This window comes from Lepisosteus oculatus, chromosome 1 (genome assembly GCF_040954835.1).
Source record: "Lepisosteus oculatus isolate fLepOcu1 chromosome 1, fLepOcu1.hap2, whole genome shotgun sequence".
Lineage (NCBI taxonomy): Eukaryota > Metazoa > Chordata > Actinopteri > Semionotiformes > Lepisosteidae > Lepisosteus > Lepisosteus oculatus.
In genome coordinates this window covers 8,090,415-8,117,636 of record NC_090696.1, presented here as the reverse complement: position 1 = coordinate 8,117,636, position 27,222 = coordinate 8,090,415, and the positions used below count along the sequence as shown (strand labels likewise).

General features: G+C 34.3%; 1 protein-coding gene across 4 annotated transcripts in view; it reads right to left on the bottom strand.

Moving 5' to 3' along the window:
• ctnna2 (catenin (cadherin-associated protein), alpha 2) overlaps positions 1-27,222 on the bottom strand; it is a 559,287-nt gene that overhangs the window by 244,618 nt on the left and 287,447 nt on the right. For 2 of the 4 annotated variants that reach the window (XM_069192244.1, XM_069192285.1), the window contains exon 8: positions 25,629-25,649. The exons of the other annotated variants lie outside the window; for them this stretch is intronic. In XM_069192244.1, coding sequence (XP_069048345.1) covers positions 25,629-25,649 — 21 coding nt within the window. The remainder of the gene's footprint in view (positions 1-25,628; positions 25,650-27,222) is intronic. 4 annotated transcript variants of the gene reach the window in all.

The following is a 27,222-nucleotide window of genomic DNA, read 5'->3' as shown; positions in this document are numbered from 1 at the left end:
ACCCACAGGTGAAGCAAGTTTCCTGTCTGAAGTGTTTCCGCAGCATGGTCAGGACATGGACATGGTCAGCTGCTGTGGTAGAACTAGCATACTCAACTTTGCTCAAATGAAGACAGGCATGACACATAATTTTTAAGGGGGTAGATGTGCATTTGTATACTGCAGGGATCTGTTTTAGACCCACTGAAGCTCCTTACCTATATCAAAGATTTAGATTCTGATTAAATTGGCAAAGTATGCAAAGTGATCATTTATGGTTGTAGGAACAAACACCACATACTGTATCATGTATGGGTTATTTGTGTTGTAGTAAAAATGCTTTGTGAAAACGGTGTGTTTATGCTAAAACCTTTACACTTTAGAACGTAGAAGGTTAAAATGAGATGTAATCTATGTAAATCCAACCCAAAGTGTCCACCCAGGATATGGTTTCACAGAAATAAGGACATGGGACGATAACCAGTAATTTAAAGGGGATTCATTAAACATTGTTCTTAAACAAAGAGTTCTTTCTTTTAAGTAATGACTGGACATAATATTAAATTTACTTAGCTACTCAACTACCAAAGGAGCAAGATGGACCCACTGGCCTCGTCTCATTTGCAATCTGTCTAATGTTCTAAACACACCCTGATAACCTTCTTAAAAATAAAATGAACTGTCTTAGTTTTGATCTCTAAAAAAAACATATTGAATATTTTAATAGTCTAATCAGCTACAGTGCAAAGAGATTATAAACTAATTTATTTATAAAATATGCTGTATATTGTCTCATGTCTAGACCTGAGAGAAGGTCAATTCAATCTTAGCAGTGTTTTGCAATGGCAAGAGCTATAATCCAATTTTGTGAAAATCACCATTCTGTTATTCTGTTTAGGCTCTGCAGTGAACTGGCCTGAACATATGGTTCACATATTGATTCCAAAAACCAGAAATACTGTAGAAAATGATAGAACTTCTTTATCTTAACTTCAGAAAGCATAAGTAAAAATAAATAAAAAAACACCTGGGTATTGGGATTTTAAGACTAAACCTCTGCTACAGCCTTCACATCAGGACTAGAGTTATTTCATAACTAAGAACATGTTCTGTTTCAGTCAAATGGCATTGAATGCAGGACCTTGCTGCTAATCTCTGAATAAAAGAACTACATCTATTGAATGAATACAGCCTGTGAATGTTCTTCTCTTTCTAGATATGCTTGAGCAGTAACTCTGAAGACTGTGTCAGTGGCTGTTCCTCAGTTGTACTGCAATACCAATAGGAGTTCAGTGGTTGAAATTTTGATTCACTTTCAGAAGTTACAATGAAGCATAAAAATGAAGCAATGGTGTATTTTATCTGCAGCATTTTTTAAAACACCTTGTTTTGCAGACTAGGACATGCATTTTATTAGCCAAGGCCTAATTGTTGTAACGTGAAATTTGGTACATAAGGAATGTTCTATCTCCCCACCTGTCATGTTAAACGTGCTTTGATCAGGTTATATAGATTGGTAAAAATGCCCACATTATTTATCTGTCTATTGTATTGTAGTTAAAGTGACATTAAAATGCATAAATTGTAGAAGAGCTGGGACTGTCCCACATTATTAGAGGATAAATGATATGTTGATCATTTAATTGTGCTTTAACTAAAGATCAGTTCTTTTTAGATCAATTGGTGGCTTGACTGATCTTTTGAAGATTTCAGCTTAAAACAACAAAGTCAGACAGTTATTAACATTTACCTCAATGAACATATAGTATACAGTACATTATATTATATATAACATAAATATAAGAACAACAATAGAAACAAAAATATTTTTATATTGCCATACATTGTATTTTGTTTTAATAAACACTGAGCCAAGGCGGGATTCATGTTGAGTGGGGCATATGGGTGTGAATATTTTTATATTTCCAGAAAAATTGGCATCTAGTAGAAGGAAAGTTACAGTATACCTAACCATTATTATGCCTGTAATGCACTGCTGGGATGGTTCTGTATGAATGCATGTGACACTTTTATCCACAAAACAGAACAGAGCACTTGGCAGTAAAATCCAATGTGTTATGAGTCACAAAAGTGGTAAAAAAGAAAGATTATTATTATTACAGGATTTCAGGTTACCAGAGGTAAATCTTTTTTTAAGGAGAAAACAGCCTGAAGCGAAATAAAGTTAAAATAAAAACAATATGACAGCTAGTTCAATGTTAAGACAGAAAACACCAGATTATTTCACCTGAGTAAATGTTTGTATTGACCGTTGTTCTTGTTTTTTTCTTGAGAGGAGGTGTGTATTTTCCCTTTATTTAATTATAGTTCACCTTTGCTATAATGAATTTGTATGACTCCAAGTCATCTGTCTGTTATAGTAAGGATTTCATTACAGCAATAGGGACAATCAATGAACAGAAAATGGACTCATAAACTTGCACTGATGACAAAAGATTACACAGAAGTGGATGAAAATATTAAAGACAGGAGGTCTTGTATAAAGGTGACTTTCTATGTATCTGTTTGTCAGTGCCTTAATCTTGGTAACTAAATGCATCCAAATTTTGGATTTTGCTTTACACAGTTCATCAAAGTGTTAAAATACAAAGAGAAGTCAACAATAAGTTTCTAAAAAACAAATTAGATAACCCCCCTTCAAATTTGACCTAATCTGTATTTTTATTGATTAAGGCGAGTGCATACTATGCATTTGGTGATCCAATGAGATAACAATCAAGAGCAGGAAAATGGCCACAATTTTATCTCTCCCATGTAAAGCATATCTTTACGTTTTATGCTTCTGTGACATGTGCAAGCTGTATGCTGGGGGGATTCTGGATATTCACTTTGAATGAATTCAAGAAAATCCAGGTTTCTAGGAGATAACGTAACTGTAATAGACTGAATGTAAGAGCCTAATTACACGCATAACAGAGGTAAGAGACACATAAAAAGAAAAAAAAATGTGGTGTGAGAATGAAGTGCAAGTGAGGAAATTGTAATTAATTGTATTAATTGTAATTAATTGATTGATTTCAACTTTTAAATGTTGATTTACTTTTGATTATTTTTACTATTATTGTTTTGATAGGAATCAGGACACTTAAGAGATAAAGGTTTATTGTAATATGTATTGTTGAATGGTTATTAAAGTTATTATAGGAATAGTAATCAAATTCTATTCCAGATCTCTGTATTATTAAAATACTTTCTAATAGTACCTTTTAAAAAAAGGATTTTCTCAAAATCTTTTACAATGGATTCATTTTGACTTCATTAATTTGAGAAGTCGAACATAATACAAAAGACTAAAACTCTTCAAAGTCTTCAGAAGTTTTACATGAAAATTACTGAGATTAGGATTTATAATGGTTTCAGATGTATAAAGATTCTGATTCTGAGGTACATTAATTCCAAAGGTACTATTAGAAAGAATGTTTGGATGGGAACAGAAAAAAACATGAGTGCAAAGAAAACCTTACAATATCCATCATCAATTAGATGGAACTTGGCAGGTAATTTACACAATTAACATTATCATGAGGTGAAACAAAACACAAAGCAATACTTAAATTCACACTAAAACGAATCAATGAAATAAAATTGGATATATTTTAACCTACACTTGTATCATCTATAGCTGTAATACCTGTTATGTAATCTGTTCTATGGTGTGACTAACCTAAAGAGAAAAACAAATGAACAAAGAAAATGTAAGAACTACACTTAAGAGAAAGAGAAGGGTTTTTATGAACAGTGTAGTACTGTATGTATAACCATGAATTAAATCTACTTGATCACTGGAGCCAAATACAACCGTATTGCTGGAACACTGCAGGAAATGAAAGGCCATTGATGTAGAAGAATAAATGCAGTAGCTTAATTCAATTGAATCTTTGGCAAATATTAAGCAAAGATACAGTGCACATAAATATATGTTTGCTACTTCCAGCTGTACAGCATCCAACAGAATAATCGAACATTCTTAAAATCAGAGGTTGTTCTTGCTTACCAAGGCAATTTTATCAGCAAAGTTAAAGGGCCTTCTGTGTGTTTAAATGAGACAGCAGTCTGGAACTGTATTTAATAAAGAAACTCATCAGCATGCGCTCAAAGTAGGTGTTGATGCATGCCGCTTTGATTAATTAAATATTTAAAGTGAATCTATACACATGAGCAGTCTTGTCTTAAATGAAGTGAATGCATCCATAAAGGCAAGAGGAAATCTGAGACAGAAACTTGAGTCTAATTGCAATTCCTTGGCTTTAATTAACAAAAATAAATAACAGTAAATAAAGTAACCTATAGGTAATTCTCAATGAAATACTGAAATGCCTCTCAAGAGACTAACAGCAGACGATGGCAGAAAAAAAGGATGAACGAAGTAAAAAGATGTTTTTAATTAGGCCATGGTGTTTTCCTACTTGCTCTGTTCTTAAAAAAAATGTCCAATTCCTCACCTATATTTCCTTCACAAAAAACTCTGTCATTAATCTTTAAAATAGGTTAATCTTAATGATTCCTAACAGATAAATAGAAGCACAGAACGAAAATAACTTTGAATCAAGATTAAAACCATTATTTTGTTGTACAAGCAATATAATTCACAACAATAGCAAGCTTATAGAGAAGAAAAGGGAGCTTTTGTGTGTACGGTGATATAAAGCACAGCCTGTTTCAGTATCCAGGCCGAGTAACATTAGCAGAGGCCTCAAGCATGCCCTAATTACTTTGATTCAACTGGTGAGGTGAGACCCACTGCCAGCACAGGATAGTGACAGTACTGTGATCTCAGAAAACATTGTGATTTGCAAGTTATGCGGAGCTTGTTTTGCCCACAAGGCAGGAGGGACCTCTCTTGCCTATGCGGCACTTGCTGGAACAATGTACTGTATGGTAAGGGTGATTTTGTCAGTGCTGTGTGGGAGGAGAGAGTAAGCTTGAGGCCAGAGGACTCTGTCCCTGGAATTCTACAATTTCAATCTCCTTGTAGCTGCATATTCCAAAGGCTGGTTAGCTGTTGCATTTACCTTTGACATTTGTTTCTTTTCTGGCCCGCATTCTATAATTTCTATAATTTTACAAATGCATATTCTTACAACATAAACCCTGTGAACAAAATATAGACTTAAGCTTTCTGTCTTGTTGCCTTGGTTACAATTCTGAAGCATCCTAAGGCCAGAAAAAAAACCAACAGAATGACACTCTTAGTCACATTTGTATTAATATTACACATATTTTTTTTTCCCTTGAAAAGGAAATTCATCACTCTCTCATACAGGATTATGAGCTGCAGCAATTAAAAAGAAGTCTGTACTTTGATTTCCTTTGAAAGTGGCTTGCAATGTCTAATAAAGTTGTACAGTATGTATAGTTCAAGAGTGATGTTAATAAATATCTACAATATATAATAATGTGCTAATTGGAAATTCCTAACTTAGCATTTATGTGCAACATTATTGCCCCCATAATCAACCTGTGAAATAAGTCAATACTACCAGTGCAAGAAGCATCTCATATAATTCTGTAATTAGAAATCTTACCAGTAAGAAGTTAAATATATATTAAATTTATTTAAAACACTTACTGTAATAAGAATACTGTATTTTACTGAACCACACATTAAACAATTCACTGATTACTTTTGAGCTGAAAGTGAACATGATAGAGAACATGTCTAAGATGAGTTAATACTGTATGTTTGCATGCAATGATGGCTTTGGGGTGAATTATATATGAAATAATACGAATAAGACTATGTGGTCATGCAGAAATAGCCAAAAGAAAGGCAGCAGGATGCCAGCCTAAATCAGTGTGTCAGCCAGCCCAGAACATACTACCAAATAATCAGCAAGCAAAACCATTTAAAATCTTGTATTATGAACATTAAATTAATAGATGCAGCCATTATTCTGATTTTTGCACAAACACGGAAAAAATAGAAATGGGAAGTCTGTAATACAATGCATATGGTACACAAAAATATGATCCTTATGAAATTTCTATAGAGGTGATCTAAGGGAAATAAGTCCATTTGAGTAATTAGAACACCTGTTAACACCTCTTACTCCACACCTGGTGCATTCCATAGACAGAGAGGTTACTTTCTACTTTGTTTCCATTTTAAAAAGCTTCTTGATATACAAAACAAGGAAACATTGTCCCTACTTAAAAAAATAAAAATACATATAGTGTATTTGAGCTGCAGAAATGCAACATTTTAAGTTTGCTTATTTAAAAAAAAGAGACAATGCAAAATACTGTACCTGAGAATTCTGAGCAGTTTTCATCTAATTAATCCAAAGGAGTATCACTCAATAAAAAAAATCCACATGCAAAACATATGTTAGGTACCTCACATGGCACTATGGGTTCAAAGCATGATTAAAAACTGAGAAGTACTTCATTTGGAAATTCAAATACATTTCAAGTACATTTGCCATATTCAAGATTTTACCTCAAACCTATAAACTGTTATTAACAGATAGCACTTGTAATTTAAAAGAAAAATGACTGTGATGGTACTACAAGTGTGCTTAGTATTAGAAACCATAAAGTCACATGCTGCATAAACTATCTTTTAAGGCATATTATGGTGTTTCACCAGCACATTGAATGGATGATTCTGCATGTTAATCTCTTATTCTGTAAAATGAATTCAGAGTGTCAAGAGTTATAATAAATGTCTCTTACATTTCAGATTGCACTACGGTCTCCGAAAGTTGTGAACCTATAATAACCTATAATAAAGGTATCTGACAGGCATTTCTAATCACAATGTATCATGAATACATCTCAAGCAGATGTAAAATAATACAGATCTGGTATGAAATAGCTAAAAATGTTTCTCATTTGAATAATGGCAATTCCAGCTTCTCCTGCAACATTTCTTTCATACTTTGCAACCTATATAAATCCTTCTGCATTTTATGACTGAAGAAGACAGAAAATTCATAACAACCAACCATTTTGATGGAGAAAATAATAATTTCAGCGGCTATCTTTTTCCAAATACACATTTAGTGATAAATTCAGTCTGGTCATGTCCTCTAAAATATCCCTTTTTCAAAGTTTAATGATTAAACATAATTTACAGAAAACATTTACAAAATACAACAGACATCACTGAAAAAGTTCATGAAACCCCCAAATTAGTAAGAAGACAACAAAAATAACAACATTTTAAATGGGAGGCAATAACTGAGCTTGCCAGCAGAAATAAAATGTCCATGCTAATCGGTACGTACCACACAACAAGCCACTTAGCAATGATGGAAAGCCTGTGTCTTTTCCACCTGCTTCCAGTTACAGCTAAATCTCTCTCTAAGGATTGGGCAGCATGGATTTTTTTTTCTTAAATGGAGGACACAATAGACACAGTCTATTCCTTTGTGTCACAGCAAAAAGCCAAGATAATGATAATGAAATTGGACAATTTTAATATAGGTCTTTTATTTAAAACAGAAAACGTATTGAGCTAATCTGATCAGTTCTCTGCAACCTATTCTGTGGAATCTTATCACAGATATTCTTGAGAGTATATCATATAACATCAAGGTATAGATGCTCTAGAAACTGATACTATTCAGAGCTCCATATGAAGATATTAAATGCTCTCATGTAGATGTTTGAGATGAGTTCCAATGTAAACTAATAATGAGTTAAAATAAACTGTTCAGGAATCAGAAAACAGTTTTGTCCCTTTAAATAAAGAATTCCTGTAAGATTTTCATAGTTCTTTAATAAAATGGAACCAGTAATCACTCCTTCTCTCTTAAATCTCTTAGATTCTTTGCTCCTTTTTTTAATTCTTACAATTAACTATAATTCTTAAAAGTAACTCTATCTGAGACACCTTGTTTGGCACCTAGCTCACAGCTGAGCTACTAAACACAATATACCTTGTTTCTATTCACAATATAACACAATGCTTCCTTAGCGCTGATTCACCATGTTTGTCCTGGTCCTTGCTCCAAATTCCAATCTAGGGAAGGAGTATGCCTGTCTCTGATGCATACAGGCCAGCAGGAAGCACCTGGAGCACACTAAGCACAGGCTGTTGTTATGCATCTTACTATTGTTTATGCTGAAGGCAAGAGGGAATGAAATACTGCTGCAAGCTTTTTGCCAATGAGAGTGTGGCATGATGCATACAGTATGTTTACTGTAATGCAAGTACCATTTATAATTTCTCATCAACAGCCCCCCCAAGGATGAGCAGTAGCCTGGCCCTTCCTAGCAGTACTGTACAGTAGCTCCTCCCATCAGTCTCCCACTGCTGCCAAGCTGGAGGAGTGAAAGCAGACATACAGTGTTTAATCTATGCAAAAACTTTGACTGAATGTTATTTGTGGATGTCCAAATTGTATGTTTTTTGTGTTTAAGCAGAATTTGACAATAATCCTGGTATAAAAGGGATTTTAAAATATGTTATGTGTTAAAATTATTACTATTGCCATTACTCATACATTAATGAAGCCTTCGTACTGTAAGTCACTCATAAAGAATGCAAGAAATAACAGGCCTGGAAACACCCCTCATTGGATCCTCCTTCTAAAATGATTTACCATACCATAATTGCAATTAATATTGTTGAAATTGACAACTCCCCTTTCACTGGAATACATGTGTTAAGCGAGACAATACTTTATTACCAAATGGTGAACCAAACTCTCCATGAAATGAATCTTCAAGTAGTACAAGCAGTAACAACTGTATAATTTCTTCTATAGAAAGTTCTGCACAATTACTACACAGGAAGTGTTGTGTCTCTCGGAGTGTCCATTAAAAACCGTGTCAGTGCGTTCCATAATTAAATACTGCAATGAAGGCAATTATATAAGCCATAACATCTAGCTTCCCTTGTTCCATTACTTCATTTGTGTGCTGTACTGTAAAATGTATAGACACTGACAGGTCCTCACTTGCTCATATCTGAGAAGTTCAGCCATCATAAAGTAAACCAGTTACAATCGAATTTAAAGTAATTTATTAAGACAGTATCAATGGTGATTACATATTGTACATGGCAGATTTCCCAAGTCAGCCCCTACAACTGAAAAAATGCCCACCCCCAGGTTTTTTCTGTATTAATTTCCTGTCTTTGAAAATGTGAATAAAGTACCACCACCAAAGAAATAACAGTACATCTATGTTTATGACATCTTCCTTTTATATTTTCTGACTGAACACTGTTTTAATTTTACTGTTGGGACGGATACAAACTAGATGTGTGTTAAAGAATCCATTCATTGCAATCACATACAGTAAAGATCAGATTAAGCTGCTCTGGACAGTTGGAAGTCTAATATTAATATTAAATATTGCTTAGTTATTTCCAATTTTTAATGTTATGTATAAAAATATTGCAGTAGAGGAAGCCCCATGCAGCAAACAGAATATGAACGAGCTATGTCCTTAACCATCATTGAACTGGATATAACTATTTTTAAATACACACTTCTCCCATTAAATCAAATCACAATACTTTTGTAGATGGTCTACCATTTCATTCCAATTTATGAAATACTGAGTATTGTACAAGTTTGACATGTCCATTGTGCAGAATTATTGGTCATGTTCAGGGTCGTTCTTTTTCATTGTTCTGCAGTATTATTACAATTATAACACTGGAAAAATGAGAAACAGATCACAAGTCCAGTGCAGTATTAAACATTAATCAATCAGCATGAAGGCACCACAACTTAGATCAGTATTATTCTAATAAATACCTACAGGTAAATGCATATATTCAAGAGGAAAATCAAATCTTATTTATACTCTAGTGTTTAAAAATAAACATTCATCTAAAGTTTACATTAACTAGAACATGAAGTTTTACAATTTTTAATCTCAATTGCACGCCTTCAGTGTACTTTTTTACATTCTATTTTACCTTCTACACATTTTTAGGTTAACAGCCACTATGTCTTTAAGAATAATGTATGCCATTTTCATTGTACCAACTCATATTTGTATGCAAGCACAACTGCAGATCAAGGCTCTTTATCTTAAATCAGTAAGAAAGAAAATGAGTAAAAATGTAAATTTACACTATGAAATGGAACAGCAATCCAGTGCTGGCCTTGACTAATTTATCATAATAAAATAGACAAAATGAGGAAAATACAATTTGGTGAACTAAGAAAACAAATAAATCTTTGAGTAAGAACACTAATTATTTGAGCAACCTTAGATATAAACAGTGAACATTATGATGGATGTCTTTAATAACATATTCTGGCAAGCAAGTTTAAATATTTCAGTAGAATTCATAAACGGAATTAGCATGACGGCCATTTAAACTGCTTAAATGACACACATGAAAACGCTAAAACAGTTTGTTCAGTCTATCCAGAAGGCAATGCTCTACTACAGGCAAAGAAGTTAACGGGATTGCTGTACACTGCTTTTCATACTAGATCAAATCATTATTTTTGAGACATTACCAGACGTTTGCCATTCATCAGATCTCTAGAAACAACTTAACAACACCCTAAGGAGAGTTTGTAATTTCAAGGGCAGGCACTGTCAGAATATGTAAACAGGTATGGTTTTTAAAATGACAGCCAAATACTTCAATGGAGGCAACCCTGCACTGAAAGTGTAATACAGGCTGCAGTATGTAAAACGTGATAATCAATCTGAATTGCTTATGTTGATAGACAAAGCAAGTACATTTGTACGTGAGGAAAAAAAATCTAATTTAAATTCCTTCTTAAAAAGATTTACCAAGACCCCCAATAAAGTAAAAACATAAATATTTTTCATGTAAAGGTGTAGGAATGATAAGTAAATGAGTAAAACAATTAGCTTTTAGGGAAAAAAAAAACTACATACCACAAGATTTAAATTGTGATGAAATGCAATTAATTACTTCTAAAACAAATGGCACTTTTTCCATTCCCCACCAATATGTATTTCACAAAATACCTGCAAGGAATATAGCAGCATACACAGTAATACAGTAGACTGAAAAAACAGAAACCTTGTACACTGAAGTTATGTAATCTGTATTACCAACAGTGTTCTGTGTTGAACATTTTAGGCCACAGTGCACATTTTCTATGTTTATATGTTATTTGGAGCTATATTCTGCTGGTCCAAAGCTTTCACACAAAGGAGAAAATGATTAGAAGAAACTAAGAAGATTAAAACATTTAATTTAAATAAGATTTATTTTGTTGTTAAAATGACAGAGTTATTAGTATTGTTTATCCTGGTGTAAATTAAAATGTGTTCATATATAATATGTATTTTTTAATGTCAGTATCAACCCAGTATCAATTAGCCTTTCAACTCAGTAAATACTCTCAATACTGATTAGATTTGCAAGCAGTTCAGCTGGACCAGAATTACTTAGCATGAGAACTAATTCAGGTACCTTTGAAATATTCCTTTTAATTGTTTCAGGCAGATTCTGTAAGTACCATTTCTTTTTCAATTAATAATAGGCCAGAACTAATAATAGGCCAAAAGAGAACACCTCAAAACTTTCTTTTTATTCTGCACATTGCCATTTCATCACCTCACACCAATAAAAATATAGATCTGAAACAAAATAGTCGTGTAATTAGAGAATAACTACAAATTGTTTTATATGGCCTGCAACTAACAAGATGGCCTGCACAATGGCCTGATCAAATCGATCTTGAAACAACAGAATATAGCCTATATACCGTAGGTCTTTCAATATAAACAAACAGAAAAATGGACTAAGGTAAGTAAGGTTTACCAGCTCATTCACATATCACTTGAAACACATATCATTTGAAATATTAAAAAACGTAGATGTTTTATCATGCTCTTATGATCTTCTACCACATAATAAATCAGATGGTATGCTGTTTGAAAGAAGCCAAGTGTCAGGATTTTAAACATCCGAAAATGTAAATTACATAAAGTAACTTAGAACCTAATAAGACTGAATTTACAATGCTTCTGAATTGTCTAAAGACACTCAGAAAACACAGTGCTTAATAAAAGAGCCTGTATTAGGTACACCCAATTACTGCTTTTCGAAAGCCTGCACTTATTCAGAAACAGTTCTACTCCTCGTAATAACAAATGTGAGTATGATATATTAACTAACACAGAGCATCTGTAATTAAAATCTGTATTAGCAGGAAAAAATATTATTCTCATCATCATAGTAGTAAAAAGAAGAAGAAGAAGAAGAAGAAGAAGAAGAAGAAGAAGAAGAAGAAGAAGAAGAAGAAGAAGAAGAAGAAGAAGAAGAAGAAGAAGAATGTATTTGTGGCCGCAAATGAAACGCAAGGAATTTGTCTATGAGACACGCAGTTAGATCCATCAGCAAGATTGCAGGGTACTTATTTGTGAATTTAGGCAGAGAACACAAGTGCTGTGATTCATCAGGTGCCTATTGGGAATTCTATGCCTGTCACTATGTCTCTGCAGAGCGCTAAGGTAAAAAAGGTGCTGGCAAGTGCCTCAGGAAATGACTTTGATGGTTTGTAAACACCTAATTGTGTAAATAATACAGAACTGTGCATGCAAAACCTTATCCAGGTTAGAAATATTAGTCCTAGCCTTTTTTGTCATGACCTTAACAACCACAGCTTCTGTACAGACTTTTATTTGTTTCAACCACCACTATTGTTATTAATGAGACGGATAATACACAGTAAAGTAGTGCCTTGACATCTGGGAATTTAACGTTGGCACAATCACTTATTTGCGACACGGTCTGGCAGACATAGTCTTTAATGGAAGAAGAACAGAGCAGGATGAAACCGAGCTGAAGGTTGGTAAACACAACTCAGATTAGAGTTACAATAAAATAGGATCCTGAAACACAAATCTGCAGTAGGTAATGAGTGAGCCTTTCCTTGTCCCTTCTCAAGTACCCACTAGCAGGCATCCGCATATCAACATGGTCTTGTTTTGGTACTGTAACGAAGGCTTCAGGTTCTGTGTCACCAGCGTGGGGAATGACAGGCTCACTCACAGTTTTATTTCCTGTTTCATTATAGTGGGGCGTGTTAATCAAAGAAGCAGAGAGACTACTACTATAAGTTTGTGATCACTGTTGTTTCTTTTAGCTGATCAATGTTATGTAAATTAACTTAAAGACAATGCTTTAGTATTTTAATTATATCAGGAAGGGTTACTTACAGTATGTCTTTTAACCATACATACTATATACAATAATACATTATACGATGGTATAGGGGTGGACCTGGTTAAACGAGAATTTGGCTATTGATGATGGTTCTCTGCACTGAACATTTATGAATGTCAAAACCAAACTTTCAAACTTTCTGTCAGTTTTGTCAGTAATGTTATGTTTTTTTTAATATAACTGTTGTGATTTTCTATGGTTCAATTCTAACGTCTTATTAACTGTAATTACTGTAGAACCGTGGTTCTCAAACTGTGGTACGCATAGCACTGCTGGTACACGGAGCGCCCCCCACTGGTACGCCAGATGACCCTGGAAATCTGTTGTGTGCACTGGAAAAAGTGGGACAGGTTTTACTATTTTCTATTTTAATAAAATGAGTTTATGTGTCAAATACGCAACCTACGTACTACGATACAGTGCACGCTAATACTTGAGTGGACACAAAAGTTATTATGTAATTCTATACCATTGTTTAGTAATGCCTGCTATGAATGTAAGTGACCAATTATATTTAAAAAAGTTATCTTCAGCAACATATAAAATAGGGAGGTAGGAGAATGTGTGTGATTTTGAAACAAGGCCAATCTTGTGAGCACAGGAAAGGGTGATAGATAACAGAAAAATATTTAAGGACTGTTCTAGGTTAATTTGAGAAAAATTCACTGATTGTCTCTGTTTTGCTACAGTGCGCATAAAATAAAAACTGAAACGGAAACAGGGGAAAATGCAAGCTTGCAGACTGCTAAAGCAGGTAAGCCCCACACTATTTGTGAAGAACTTTGTTTACCATTGGCTAAAGAGATGACACGTATTATGTGTGGAGAAAAAGCTGCTAAACAGCTCGACCTGCTGCCCCTTTCAAATGACACAGTCACTCGTAGAATTATTGATATGGCAGATGATGTCAAGTGTACGCTGATAGAGCACGTTAAGATGAGCAGATGCTTTTCATTGCAATTAAATGAGTCTGTAGATGCCATTGATTTGGCCAATTTGCTCGTTTACGTTAGATATGAGTTTGAGGGCACATCCAGCTGCCACCAACAAGAACTACAGGAGAGCACATATTTCAGCTTCTGAATGAATTTATCCAAGAGAATGGCATCGACTGGAAAAAATACGTTGGAGTTTGTACAGACAGTGCTAGAGCGATGACAAGCCGACACAGCAGTGTAGTTGCAAGAATTAGTGAGGTTATTCCAGATATGAAGGGGACGCACTGCAGTATCCACCGCGAGGCCTTGGCCATCAAGAAAAAGCCTGAGGATTTAAAATCTGTTAGACTCTGCTGTCAAAGCTGTGAATTGTATCAAGGCTTGAGCAATTAATTCACATCCGCTTTACTCAACTAAACAGGCTCCCCCCTCTCACTGAAATGGTAATTGCTCAGTGTATTTTTCTTATACTGTATATGTGTGAGAGTGTGTGTGCACGTGCGCTCATGTTGGTCATTGAGAATTTCTTGGGTCCCTATGAGAAGGTGACTTGTAGGTGGTACTTGGAAGCTTTGGTTTGATCAGGTGTGGTACTTGGTCCAACAAGTTTGAGAACCACTGCCGTAGCATGTAACATTAAATCTAACATTAAAGAACAGTCAGAATAATTAATCACATTTACCTTTTCCTTACTCAGAATATTAATACTGCATGTGAAACCTTGCGAGTGAATAAGAGTGAATAATTATGAGACAGAAAAACTCAATTGTATAAAAAAGATCATGCATACTGTATATTGTTTTGCATCAGTGATCAACCAAACTTTCTCCAGTCAAATCAAAATATCAGAAACAGAATGAAACACACCTCAGTATTCCTTAATAATAATAGATTATATGATACTATGAGTTTTAAACACTAGCAAAAGTCTGAATAACCCAAAGATGACAAGAATAGGTTGTTTGCTTCTAATATTTAAAAAAAAACTTTACAGATCTTAAGAACCAGATGCTCTCTCTTTCAGTCCAAGAGCACAATGCACTTCTTCAGAACCCTTCAGGAAATTTGAAAGTGGTTTCTATTTTTGTTTGCTTTTTATATGTTTTATTATAAATGCACATAAAAAAAAAAACATTAGCTCTTATGTGTAATATATGATTTTAAATTCAGACTCACAACTCTTGGCTCTAAGACATAGAATAATACTTTAAGGCGTAGAATCTAAATGTTACATCAAAGTTCCTTTTATGTGGTTGTAATTGCCAAATATAGCACATATTACTCTTATGAGATTATACCTGACTGTCATATTCTGCTATACTTAATTAAACATTATGTCCTCATTTCACATTTCTGCATGTTTTCATCCCAATGACTCTAGAGTTCATTGATGTAAACCCCCCAAAAACAGGACTAAATTTCCCATGTTTGCCATTTAAAGGGGGAGAGGTGCTATCAATGTGGCTAATGTTTAACTGAAGTCAAATTTATTATTTCAGAATAATATCACAGATGCCAACTGGAGCCACACCAAAACTGTACACAGGAATATGGTCCCACTACCATTTCTTGAACAAAAGGACTTCAGCAATACTTATAGAAGCTTACTTTGTATAATATACAATGTCTGTCTACTATTCCATTAATTAATTCTATTTTATAAAATATTGTACTGCTCTATTTATGAATTAGCTATCAAAGGCTCATGCACAAAATAAAAACTATAAAAAATTGACTCATGAATAGGTTGTGATTTGGCAACATTGATATAATGAGCAAAAAGAAAGTCTGACTTACTATACGCTGCAGAGGACAGATGTCTACAAAAGTCCCAATGTTGCTGTTCCAACAATTTTACAGTGTTGTATTGTCATACCATAAGCACTGCCTTTGTCCAAATGAAGACGTTTGATAGATACACAGTGTGCGACATATATGTGTAATGTATAGAATATGTCATGGTATTTTATAGCCACAGCAGTGTGTGAGTTGAGGTAAAACCACTAAAATAATCAGCATAATATCATATTGCCATGCACTATACTGTATCAACTTATCACTCCCGTGGCCACTGATGATCTAAAGTCTACTTTAAGACTTCTTAAAGCTATTTTTTATCTTTCTCTTTTTAATTAGCTGTGAGTCATCGTGTTGCAAAGATTTAAGTCCCTTTGTATTACTTCAATATCTGTAGAGTGAATTATCAGGGCTCATTATTCTTACCCTTTGTTACTCATATGATTGTTCCTTGTTCATACTGCATACTGCAAATCTAGAATATACTGTAAGTCACAATGGATAGGATCCACTTCCCCCATGACCCTGAACTGGATGAAGCGGTTAGAAAATGAATGGATACTGACAAAAATTTTAAATTACAGTATATTGCAGTCTTCAATACAGTTATAATTGAATGCCTCCTAATGCAGAATGTTTTTGGTTTGTTCTGATTTTCAACACACCTCAATATTTTATCACAGAGGTCCTTGCGTGAAAGTTATTCTTTGACTTCAAGTTTATAACGGCAATTATAAATGACCTTAGAGTGTGTATGTTTTCAAAAAAGTACAGTTGCACTGCAGGGCACATTTAGACTTGGTAGAAAACTGGGACAGTGAGGATCAAGGATATTGCAGTCTTTCCATCTGGGACATCCCAAATGAGTGTGCATTCTGTACAACAGAGTATGCATTAACACACAAATTAATTTGCCCTTTTGAAAGACATAGGTTAAAAAACTAACAGATTTTAGTTAGTAGTTTGCCTTCCTAGGTATTATACACGGAATGTGCCGTGTAATATGCTTGACGGAAATGATTAGTCAGTTACCATATTCCTTAAATATGCTACTAGGATGCCAAACAGCTGTGCAGGATTACATGATACGCTCCAGCATGTCAACAGGGAGGACACCTTGGTGCACGAATTTTACAGGCAACCTAATTCAGACCATTAGCATGTAGTGATCCCAAGTTCCCTACCCCCAGTGTGCAACACAGTAGTGTGAGTTAGGCAGAATAGGAGCTCTATGAATTGTGACTTTGCATATTTGGATCTCCTGCATCTGCCACAGGAAGGGTTTGTTTCTCAAGCTGGTCCCCTCTTGGCTGGCCTTTCAAGGTATCATGTCGTGGCCTGTTGCTACCACTCAGGACTTAGTTGAGGACAATGTAGCAGTCATGTGCCAAGGTCTGGACATAAGGGGCAGAGAAATTGGGCTTGGGAAAATGGCATGGTTTAATATCTGTATACGCCTGTAAAAGATTTCTTTCCTTGAGGAAATAATGGTAAGGCACCATCTCTAGTGGCAGGATTTTGGTATGAGTGCTAGAAGGTAACCATCACGTGATCTTTTGCACCAACTTCAGGAATGTCTATAGATAGGGGCACCCCTTGGTTGGCTTGTTGGTGGAGAAGGCTCGGCAGGGTGCACCGTTACAATACACTTCTCTCTGTGTTTAGTTTTCTGTTTTAGTGCTTTAATGCTGTGTTTAGTGCTAGTCTTTTTTAGTCTTCTAGCCTAAACATCTTTAGGACCCTCTGAAACCAGCTACTTTAGAATATGAGGAATACACTTAATGCACCTTTACTTTAAGTCAACATTCAGGGAAGGTTCTATTTTTTTACATTTCAGATCATTTTCTTAGGCCACGTGAAAAATAGCCCTATGCCTGGTTGGGTTTCTTTTGAGAGTTTACTTACTTGCAAAAGACTAGTTTACCTAAATCATGAAAAGGGCCATCTTATGAAGATGATGAGAAAATAATGTTTTATACGCACAAAAAAAAAATCAAAAGAATCTCACCAGAAAATACAAGGCTATCTGATGACATTTTGTTTGAGTGAAACTGTTTAGAATACATTGTTAAGCTACTGCAGTACAGTGAGACTGAAACACTTTGTGCCTTTTGATTTAATATCTTTTTAATGCTCCTGTCAAAACTGTTCCTTTAATAGACATTACCATGTTATCATGTCCTTAGTAGTTAATACTATTTTATTTTTTTCCTTATGACTCACAAACTATAAAATCAGAGTAGTTGTAGATCTCTATGCCTGAAAGACAGGTGAGAACTGGGGCACAGAGAATTGTGCCAAACTTTCACTGTGTGATCCCAACCATTCATACTGAACTACAAGCTCATTAACATTTTCACATAAACCACTTCCATGTGAAAATAGCCGAGGTTATGCCAGGTTTGTCAAGTCATTGTCGCATGTAAGAACCTTACCCTTTCCTTTTCTTTGACGTTTTTTATCCACAGACCTGATTCTCTTGCACTTTTCTACCAAATTTCTGCATTAATTTTCACTTCAAGTAAAAAATAACTTCACATGTGACAGTTTTTCATTTTTTTTTCTTTAGTAAATAAAAATTATCTTAAAACTATTTCAAAAAAGGCATTCTGTGGGAGCAACACACACACAAAAACAATTTAAAAATGTGTAATGGTATACAGTATGCAATTTTAAACTTGACTTGAGAATCTTAATGTACATGCTGACAAGTAATATTAGTTCTGACACCTACAAAAAGTGCTTGTATGAACTTCTATTTATTCAGTTTACAAAATTGTGAAATAAAACAATGTCCCATGAGACTGTACGTATGAGACTGAAATGTATTTTCTCACATATTTTAAAAGTGAAACATTTTCTTTTGGTAATTTTGTCCAAAACTGTGACAGGTACACACTAAGGAGCTTGTTCTACTATTTTTTCACCTGCCAACAAGGACTGCCAATCTTTTTTCTCATTTGTAAGATGCATGAAGTCATTAATCTGGCTAGAGATACATAGCAGAGATGCGTCTCTAACCTATGTGTATTTTCTGAAGCACAATAGAGAATGGATTTCAATTTCTGTTTTTCTCATTTCACACTGATTACAAAGCCCCACGATTTTGGTCTCGTGTAACAATGGCAACCTGTTCTGATCACTTAACTGAGGACAAATATAAATTGATTTTTGGCCATTAGCTTAGCTTTACTTCTGGTGTGTGTGGACACTGAATTATTCAGTTAATTTGCCTGTTTGAATTTCATTTTGTATATGGAACATAACCATTTTAAAGTTAGTTTGCCTATGTATTTGATTTTGTATATGGAACATACCCATTTTCAACATTGACAACACAAAGTAGTTTTCAGCTTCTGTTTTTACTTGTGCTGTTCTGTTGTTTGTTGATATTAACTTGTTTTGCTCCAAGTGCAAAGAGGTTAATGGCATTTTCTTCTGTGGCTAGACTTTTCTTATATCTTTAAAGCCCAGAGGTTTTGTTGGCAATAGAACAATAAGTAATCCAGTACTTTTTTTAAAGAAACAAAAACATACAGGAACTCATAATTCTCCAGAGCTTAAAACTGTACACAGACCAGTCTCCTAGATTTAGATTTAAACTTTATTTTTCAATGTAGTCACATTGAGATAAAAATCTCCTAGATCTACAGTAGTTGTAAAATAGTTTTTATAACTTCTAGCTCAAACTTAATCATCAGCATAACCAAATTTCAAAGTTACTGAACCATCCTCTGAAAAAGAAAAATAGCAAGAAATATAGTGTTTTTAGAATAAAAAATAGCAGAGAAGTTCTGCTGTTAGTTGAAGCTTAAAGATGGTCAAGTGCATTGACTTCATTTCAGCTCTAACTACCTGGCAAAATTTGCAATTCAGTTAACAAAAATCTATATTTGAAGCTCTACAAAACAGCATCAGTGTGTTCCTTTATTTTAGTCAAATTTTAAAAATATTCAGCTTCACTTATCTTTAGCGTACTTTTTGCAATGTACCAGATGTTGTTTTTTTAGAGTTCAGTTACCCAAAATAAAGTCAGTACTTTTTGTTTTATTCAGAATCTAATTTTTGCTTGATACAGACTAAAGCACATCCACCTGCATTCCACTAATGCACATCATAAAATATAGCACATCGATAATTTTTTACTGGGGCCAAAGGTGAAAATATTTATCTTAAATTTATGAAGATTCCATAGCTAACGAGCCAAGCCAGATTTGTAAGCTCAAAACAAGAACAATTGCTATGCTTAACAGATTTATATAGTATGTACATCCAGTTTATTATTTTAAGTATAATGCTATGCAGACTGAATATCAAACTACAGTGATTAAATAAATATAAAGAAATAAATTAGTTAGATGATGCTTAAGCAGCACATCATATGAACAGTATTCTGATTACTTCTTCACACTTGTTCAGATTTACATATGGGATTGTTTATACGTCCGCCAAGCAGCCTACTAACAACTAACACATTTTACCGCAGAAACCAGAGGCCTAAATAATAGCTTGATGAGGCAATACTCCATTGCAGAGGATGTGTCAGCACAGCTATGAGTGCTTGGGGAATACATAACTCAGCATAATACAGAATTCCTATCAGACACTTTCAAAGCAAATGCGTTTTATCTTTCAATTTTATGGATTTTTTTAGCTGTGCAGCACTCTGCAACACTGTCATTAAGTGCAAAATCTTTGGCTGAGAACTAGAGTCGCTCCCTTGTGTACAGGCAGAAGAATCATAATAATGTGTTTAATTTATCTGTCTGTGTTATAAATTGGCATTAAATGTTGTTTTTTTGCTGAAAAGGATTCCGGAAATTTTAAGGCTAAAGATACTAAGCAACAGTTCTGAAATTGCACAGACACAATATTTAATAAAAAGAACAAAGCTTTTTTTTTTCTTCCCCTTTATAAAGAACAAAGCTGACAAAATGACATGAATTAGACAAATCTGGAACTTCAAAGCAGTTCAAGGATCATATCTATTAGATTCTTTATAAGAATCTTAATAACAGTTACATTTATCTTAAGGAGTCTCAGTCACTGTCTATCTTTCATAAGAAAATTGAAAATAGTCTTTCTCATATTTGAAGTTAATTCCCACTCATTTTATTGAGGGTTTCAGTATTCTTGAAACCAAAGACATTATCACAAAACACTTTGGATCTGATATCCTGGAAGCTAAAAGCGGTAATATAAGACCTCATTTTATTTATGAAACAAAAGCAAAGAACCAAATTGCTCCTTTAATTCACAATCAATTTTAAAGAGTAACTTACTGCATGAATCGACTTGTTGCTAGCAGCCAAAAGGGTTAGATGGGCTGAGTAGCCTCCTCCCTTTTGTAATCTACATTATCTTATGTTCCCATGTAGCAAATACAATAATTCCCTGCCTACAATATAATGTTCACCTGCACATCATGTATAAGCTGAATGGATTATATCACTTCAGATGGAAAGAAGTGTTCTGTATAACCTGATATAATCTCTACTGTTTTCTTTATGCACATTTCTCCAACTGCTTTGCTAGCGTCATTAGGGTTCAGCCAGAGACGTGAAGGCTATTTAGTGGTACATGACATACTAAGATGCGGGAATCAAATGGTTTTCATCAAACACAAGAGCAAAATTACAAAAACAAGTTTCTTATTATGGGACAATTATGTCATAAAAATAATTAAACTGTATAGAGCCGGATACTTCATTATCTTGATCAGGGACATTGCGCTACTATTTAATTAAAAAAGGAACTTTAAATTTAATTAAATTGTGCACTATTTTAAGAACCTGCATCTAACGCCATACAATACCATTACTAATTACCTTTGGAACATTTCTGTTCAGTTACAGCCAGGCCGGAGTCTTTACAGGTGAACATCAATATTACATTTAAATGAGAAGTTGTTTCAGTTTAGGATTCTTTGTTTCTTATACTCATTTAGAGCTTTGCAGTGTCTCATAACAGTCTGAATTTTAATGCAGACAGATGACTTGAGTGGCTCTATGAAGACAAAATACACCCTGTTTAACATCCACTCTAAAAGCTTTCAAAAACTCAGACGTCAAGTAGGATTTAAATGTGTATCAATTGCAGTTTCCTGTTACAGCACCGGCTTGCAATAAAGCTGCACTATTAAAGAGAAAAAATGTTTTGAAGAAATGACAGTAAAAAGGAAAGGCTGTCAAGTGCAAAGGGAAACAGGGGGGCAATTACAGAGTGGACTGAACCTTTCTTCCTTCATTAAGATTTTACTAATTTGAAGGAAAGAAATTAGCATCGGGTGAGTCTCCACTGCCAATTTCTGTTACCTCCAAAGGGATCAAATCTCTCTGCCAGCTCATGGTAACCATAGCTCTAATATTACATTTTTTATTTCAATTACAAATGCCTTTCACATGTCCAAATTAACCTATGTATTCTGTTTCACAGAGAATTACAGATTTTTCAACACTTGAACGAAATTACACAAAACGTAATACCCTTATTTTTAAAGAGATTGAAAGTCTTCTTCCCAGATATACGGTACTTACCCAAAATCTCCTTGCAAACACATTTGATATTAAGTGTACTGTAGTTGTTTACTACCGACATCAAGAGATTACATGAGGATGCAAGTCTGAATGACTGAAACACTATAAATTTGATCTTGTTCCATTTATGACCAGTAGGGTTTAGCATGAAAGTAATGCATAGGACTTGATTAAAGCACATCGAGTAAAAGTCAGGTCTCTGATTCACTGTGGCTGGTATAAGGTGGGTCAAATTCAGCTCAGGGATCCTGGGATCATCTCACACCAGAAAACATTGTTGCTAAAAGCAGGTCTGGAGTGGTTCTTTTCTTTGAATGGAATATTTCAATGGGTTTAAATATGTACCCATTTCTGCAGCATTGCTACTTGTGGCAAGGTGAAAAAAAACATTACTGCCAATTAATGCCATGTTTCAAAGACAATACAATTATTCCCAAAACTTAAGATGCAATATTTAAGTGAAACAGAGATGCCTTTCCCTAAACTAAATCTTATGTATGACAAAATGACATGTATGTGTGAAATGTATTTGGCTATACCATCCATTTTTTACTACAACTAAACTGATGTTCTGTAGTGGCTAGGGATGCTTAAGACTAATAAATTATGGGATTTGACAGCATTTTCCCAGTCTTTTCCAGCTGTACTTTATGAAAGTGTTCTTCATAGTGCCCTAACTAGGATATTTCACTTCTCACATGGAATGGGAGTTGCAACACAGATTTAACATGTACTAATGTAACATTAATTCATTAAATTAATGGGTGGTGCTGTGGCTCTGTGACTAAGGATCTGCGCCTGTGGCTGGAAGATGGCTGTTACATATCCCGTGGCTGTATAAACGGCTGACCCTGCGCTCTGACCCCAAGCTTCTCTCTCCGTGTCTGTGTGTCTCATGGGGAGCAAGTTGGGGTTATGTGAAAAGACAAATTCCTAATTCAGGAAATTGCATATGGCCAATAAAGTGATAAAGTGATAAGTGATCTTAAAATGGAGACAAAATTGCATCAGAAATCTAGAGAAGTATCAGTCTTTCTCCTATTACTGGTAACTTTACGAAATAGAGCTAAACTGGAACAATACTTACTAAAGGTCCTGTTTATCTCATTTACGGTGATTCTTTGAAGGAGCAAGAAGGACAGTTGACAACACTAAAGTATATGACATAAAATATTTACTCTTCCAAAAAGCTCTTGATAAGGTCCCTAATGTTTTTGGTTGATTTTCAAATAAAAAAAAGGAATAAAAGGTTATTTGTGCACACACTGTGTAATAAAGATTGGACAGATTTAAGCAGTGATGTGCTCCATGGAGATGTTTCCTTATCTTTAGCAATAGTTAGGTTTAGATAGTTAGCAAACTAGTTGAATTGTAGAAGAGACAAAAATAAGTGGAGTGGCAAATACAGAAACAGTGATACGAGAATTACAAAATAGATTTAGTAAAAAGCGTGCATTGGCCAGACACTTGGCAAATTAAATTTAATGTTGATACATGCAAAGTGATCCACAGAGGAAGTGGGCACATACAATATGCATATCGCATGGGTGATTCTGAGCTGAAGGAAGATATGCATGAAAGAGATCAAGGGGGAAGCAATAAAAAACCAAACCTTGAGTATATAGCGAAATATGTGGAATTTAAATCAAGTGAAGTAAAGCTCAAGCTTGGTAAAACCTCATTTATAATATTGCAGGCAGATTTGGTCACCATACCATAAAAAATATAGCCTTAGTAAGAGTTCAAAGAAGAGCAACATGAATGATTCCTGCTCTCAGGGGATTGTCATGTGAAAGGAGCTAAATATTTTCAGACTAGATTGAGATTTTATCCAACTATATATTCAACTATGTAAAATCCTAAGGGATATACAGTAGATAGGCTGCTTCAAGAAATTATAAATTCACTAAGCTACTATATCAAATGGGATGTATATAAGCAGAATAGTCCCTTCTATTTGATGTTTTTTAAGTTCCTTTTATACTTATTTAATTTGAATTAGTCTTATACTCAAATCAATTTAAAAACCAATGTGTGATGTGTGTAATACATCTGAAAAAGTAAGTGTTTATGTTGCATGTAAGATTAGAGAGATAAATGTGAAAATTGATCCATTTAAGGGTGTTCCAGACATAATCCCCTCTTCAGGTTTTCACAAGAAATGTTACCACAGTGGAGAAACGGCACAGTTCAATCTATATGCACGAAGTGAAAACGTAGAAATTTTAAGACAATTCAGTTACAAAACACTTTTGATACAACAAGATACAAATAATATTCATACCTATAAAACTGAGTGTCTTTAAGAAGGACTGGACTTATGTTATCTTACATATAAATTATAGTATTCTTGAACCTTTCAAACACACTTTCAATATAAGTACTGTCCAATTCATGTGTGAAAATGTTTATTTGACATTATGTATCTAAGATAACTAACATTAAGGAATAACAGGTCAGACATAAACAGTTCAGACTCAAAGAGTTTCTTTGGGTACTTCACTGGATAATCTGCTACATACTGTTTTACTGTTACTTTAACCTTTATCATTAACATTTCCAGAACTCAAAATGATGGCACCTAACACCATTGAGAACCTAGTTAAGACTTGGAATTACTTAATCACTAAAATGTGAGTTAAAACAGTAATTTACTAATCCAATGGCCCTTACTCCATATTTGTTAGAGAGGCTCTGTTTCAATGAGCAAATAAATTAAATGATCAGTACTGATTTGAAGTGTTTGAGTGTGAGAGAGAATGAGCGTCAGTGTGTGAAATGTTATTTTAATAATATTTTCAAAATCCTTTAACATGTACCATCGGATCAGGGAAACTATGTTGATGCAGTCAATCAATAACACTAAAGCTCTGTTAGAAGTGAAGGTCAGAGATGATGATGTCAAAGATGAAAAGACAAGGGAATGAATACTATAAACCATATGGACTGTTCCCTGTAATTTAAATACATAAACTGAGAGTTTATTTTGCCTACTATTTATCAGGACAATTTAAGGAATGAAAATGAAAAAAAAAATAGTATAGAGCAAAAACTAGTATATTGAGGAACACTCAACAATAAATAAAAGCAGAGGGGAATATGCATAATGTTGTGATAGAGCCATCACACACTTGTGCATTCCTACCCATCCTGTAACATCTTGTTTGAATATTTCAACAGCTTTTATTTCCTTGTGAAACATAGGGTTAAAAAGAATTTAAAAAATACACTTACCTGAAACGGTTCCATTGGCACCAACACCAGGAAAAAAAGAAAAAAAAATGTTAGTTTTTGTGAGAAGCACCCACTGTATGTTTCACATTTTTATTTATTTCTCGGTACAAGGTTGCTTTATTTTCACTTGCATATTTATGCACATCTGTGTTACATTCATACATTTTACTCTGGGACACAACTACAAGCATTTGAGAGTCTAGCAAAATACATTTGCATTTGCAAATGTCCCTGGCCCCTTTGCACCAGAAAAAAGCATATTTTTTTCACATTTTTCTGTTCCATTGATTAGGAAATGCAATTATTACAGTAATTCAAATTGCACCTGTTTTTTAAAGTGGAAACTGATATCATAAGAAAAGTCAAGACACCAAGCAGGTAGACAGACACCAAGACTTTCTTGTTTATTTTCAGTACTACTGTACACGCCTTTGAAAGTGTTCAAACAAAAAAAACACTAAGTGTTAAAAACCCAAAAGAATCCCAATAGATAATAACTTTTGACAGTTGCACAAGTCATGCAAAGTTTTTTTCATTCATTTTTTTAAGAAATGGGATTAAAACCTTCAATTACAATATAGAGTTCAAACTGGATTAGTGTTTGATGATATACAGTATATTTGCAAGTGGGACAGCCCTTAATTGCAATCAATTTACCTCAGGAAATACCCACAGATGAATTTCCATCATCACTAACATGGGTTTGGAAACACCCACTGGGGAATGTATATACAGTCATATAGAGTAAGCATATGTTTTGCAAAAATCTATTACAGTGGAGAGATTAAGAAAGACTATTCCAAAGATCAGCCCAATATTGAATACATCACGAAGGCTATCCATCTCTCTCTAGATGTTAGAATCAAATCTTGGATCATGCTGTGTCAACCCTTAATAACTTGACTTTTATGTTTGATTCACACACAAAAATAAACTTTTGACTTTTGAAATTGATTTCTGAAGCTTTTGAAAGAGGAGCACTCTGTGGAGTGCAAGTCACTCTGCTTTGGCACAACTAGGAATGCACTACATTCTTGATTGCTAGTTTTATACTCCTGTAACAACATACCTTTAAAATAATTTAAAAACAAATTGAGCTTGCATAGCTATGTCTCTTTAAAAATAGGCAGCTTCAAAATTAGACATATCTGTCCTACATAAAATAATCAAAACAAACTGAAGAGCTGCAGCATACTCAAGTGAAACCCAAAGTAACAATAACACACCAGTTGTGGAGCCTATCTTTCTTTGCCTGATAGCAAAGCACAGAATTGCTGCAAACTAATATACAGTCAGCATCTCCTTCAGATAGGATCTCTGCCTTGGCTAAGGGTTTGGGACTTCCAAGTAGCTTCAAATCAAAATTAATCTAAGAGTTTTAGACGTACTGGGAAGTTTTAAACATCCCTGAGGTATAAAGCCAAAATGGAAAACACATTAAAAAAATGGGTAACATGGTCATCTGAGGTAATACATGAATTTAAAATGAAGGACAGAGATACATGACTGCCTAAACAAAGTGTATTGTATATCACTACACTATCAAAATGTATTTGGGAGGGATATAAAAAGGACAGGGAGCCTGAGTAGCTCC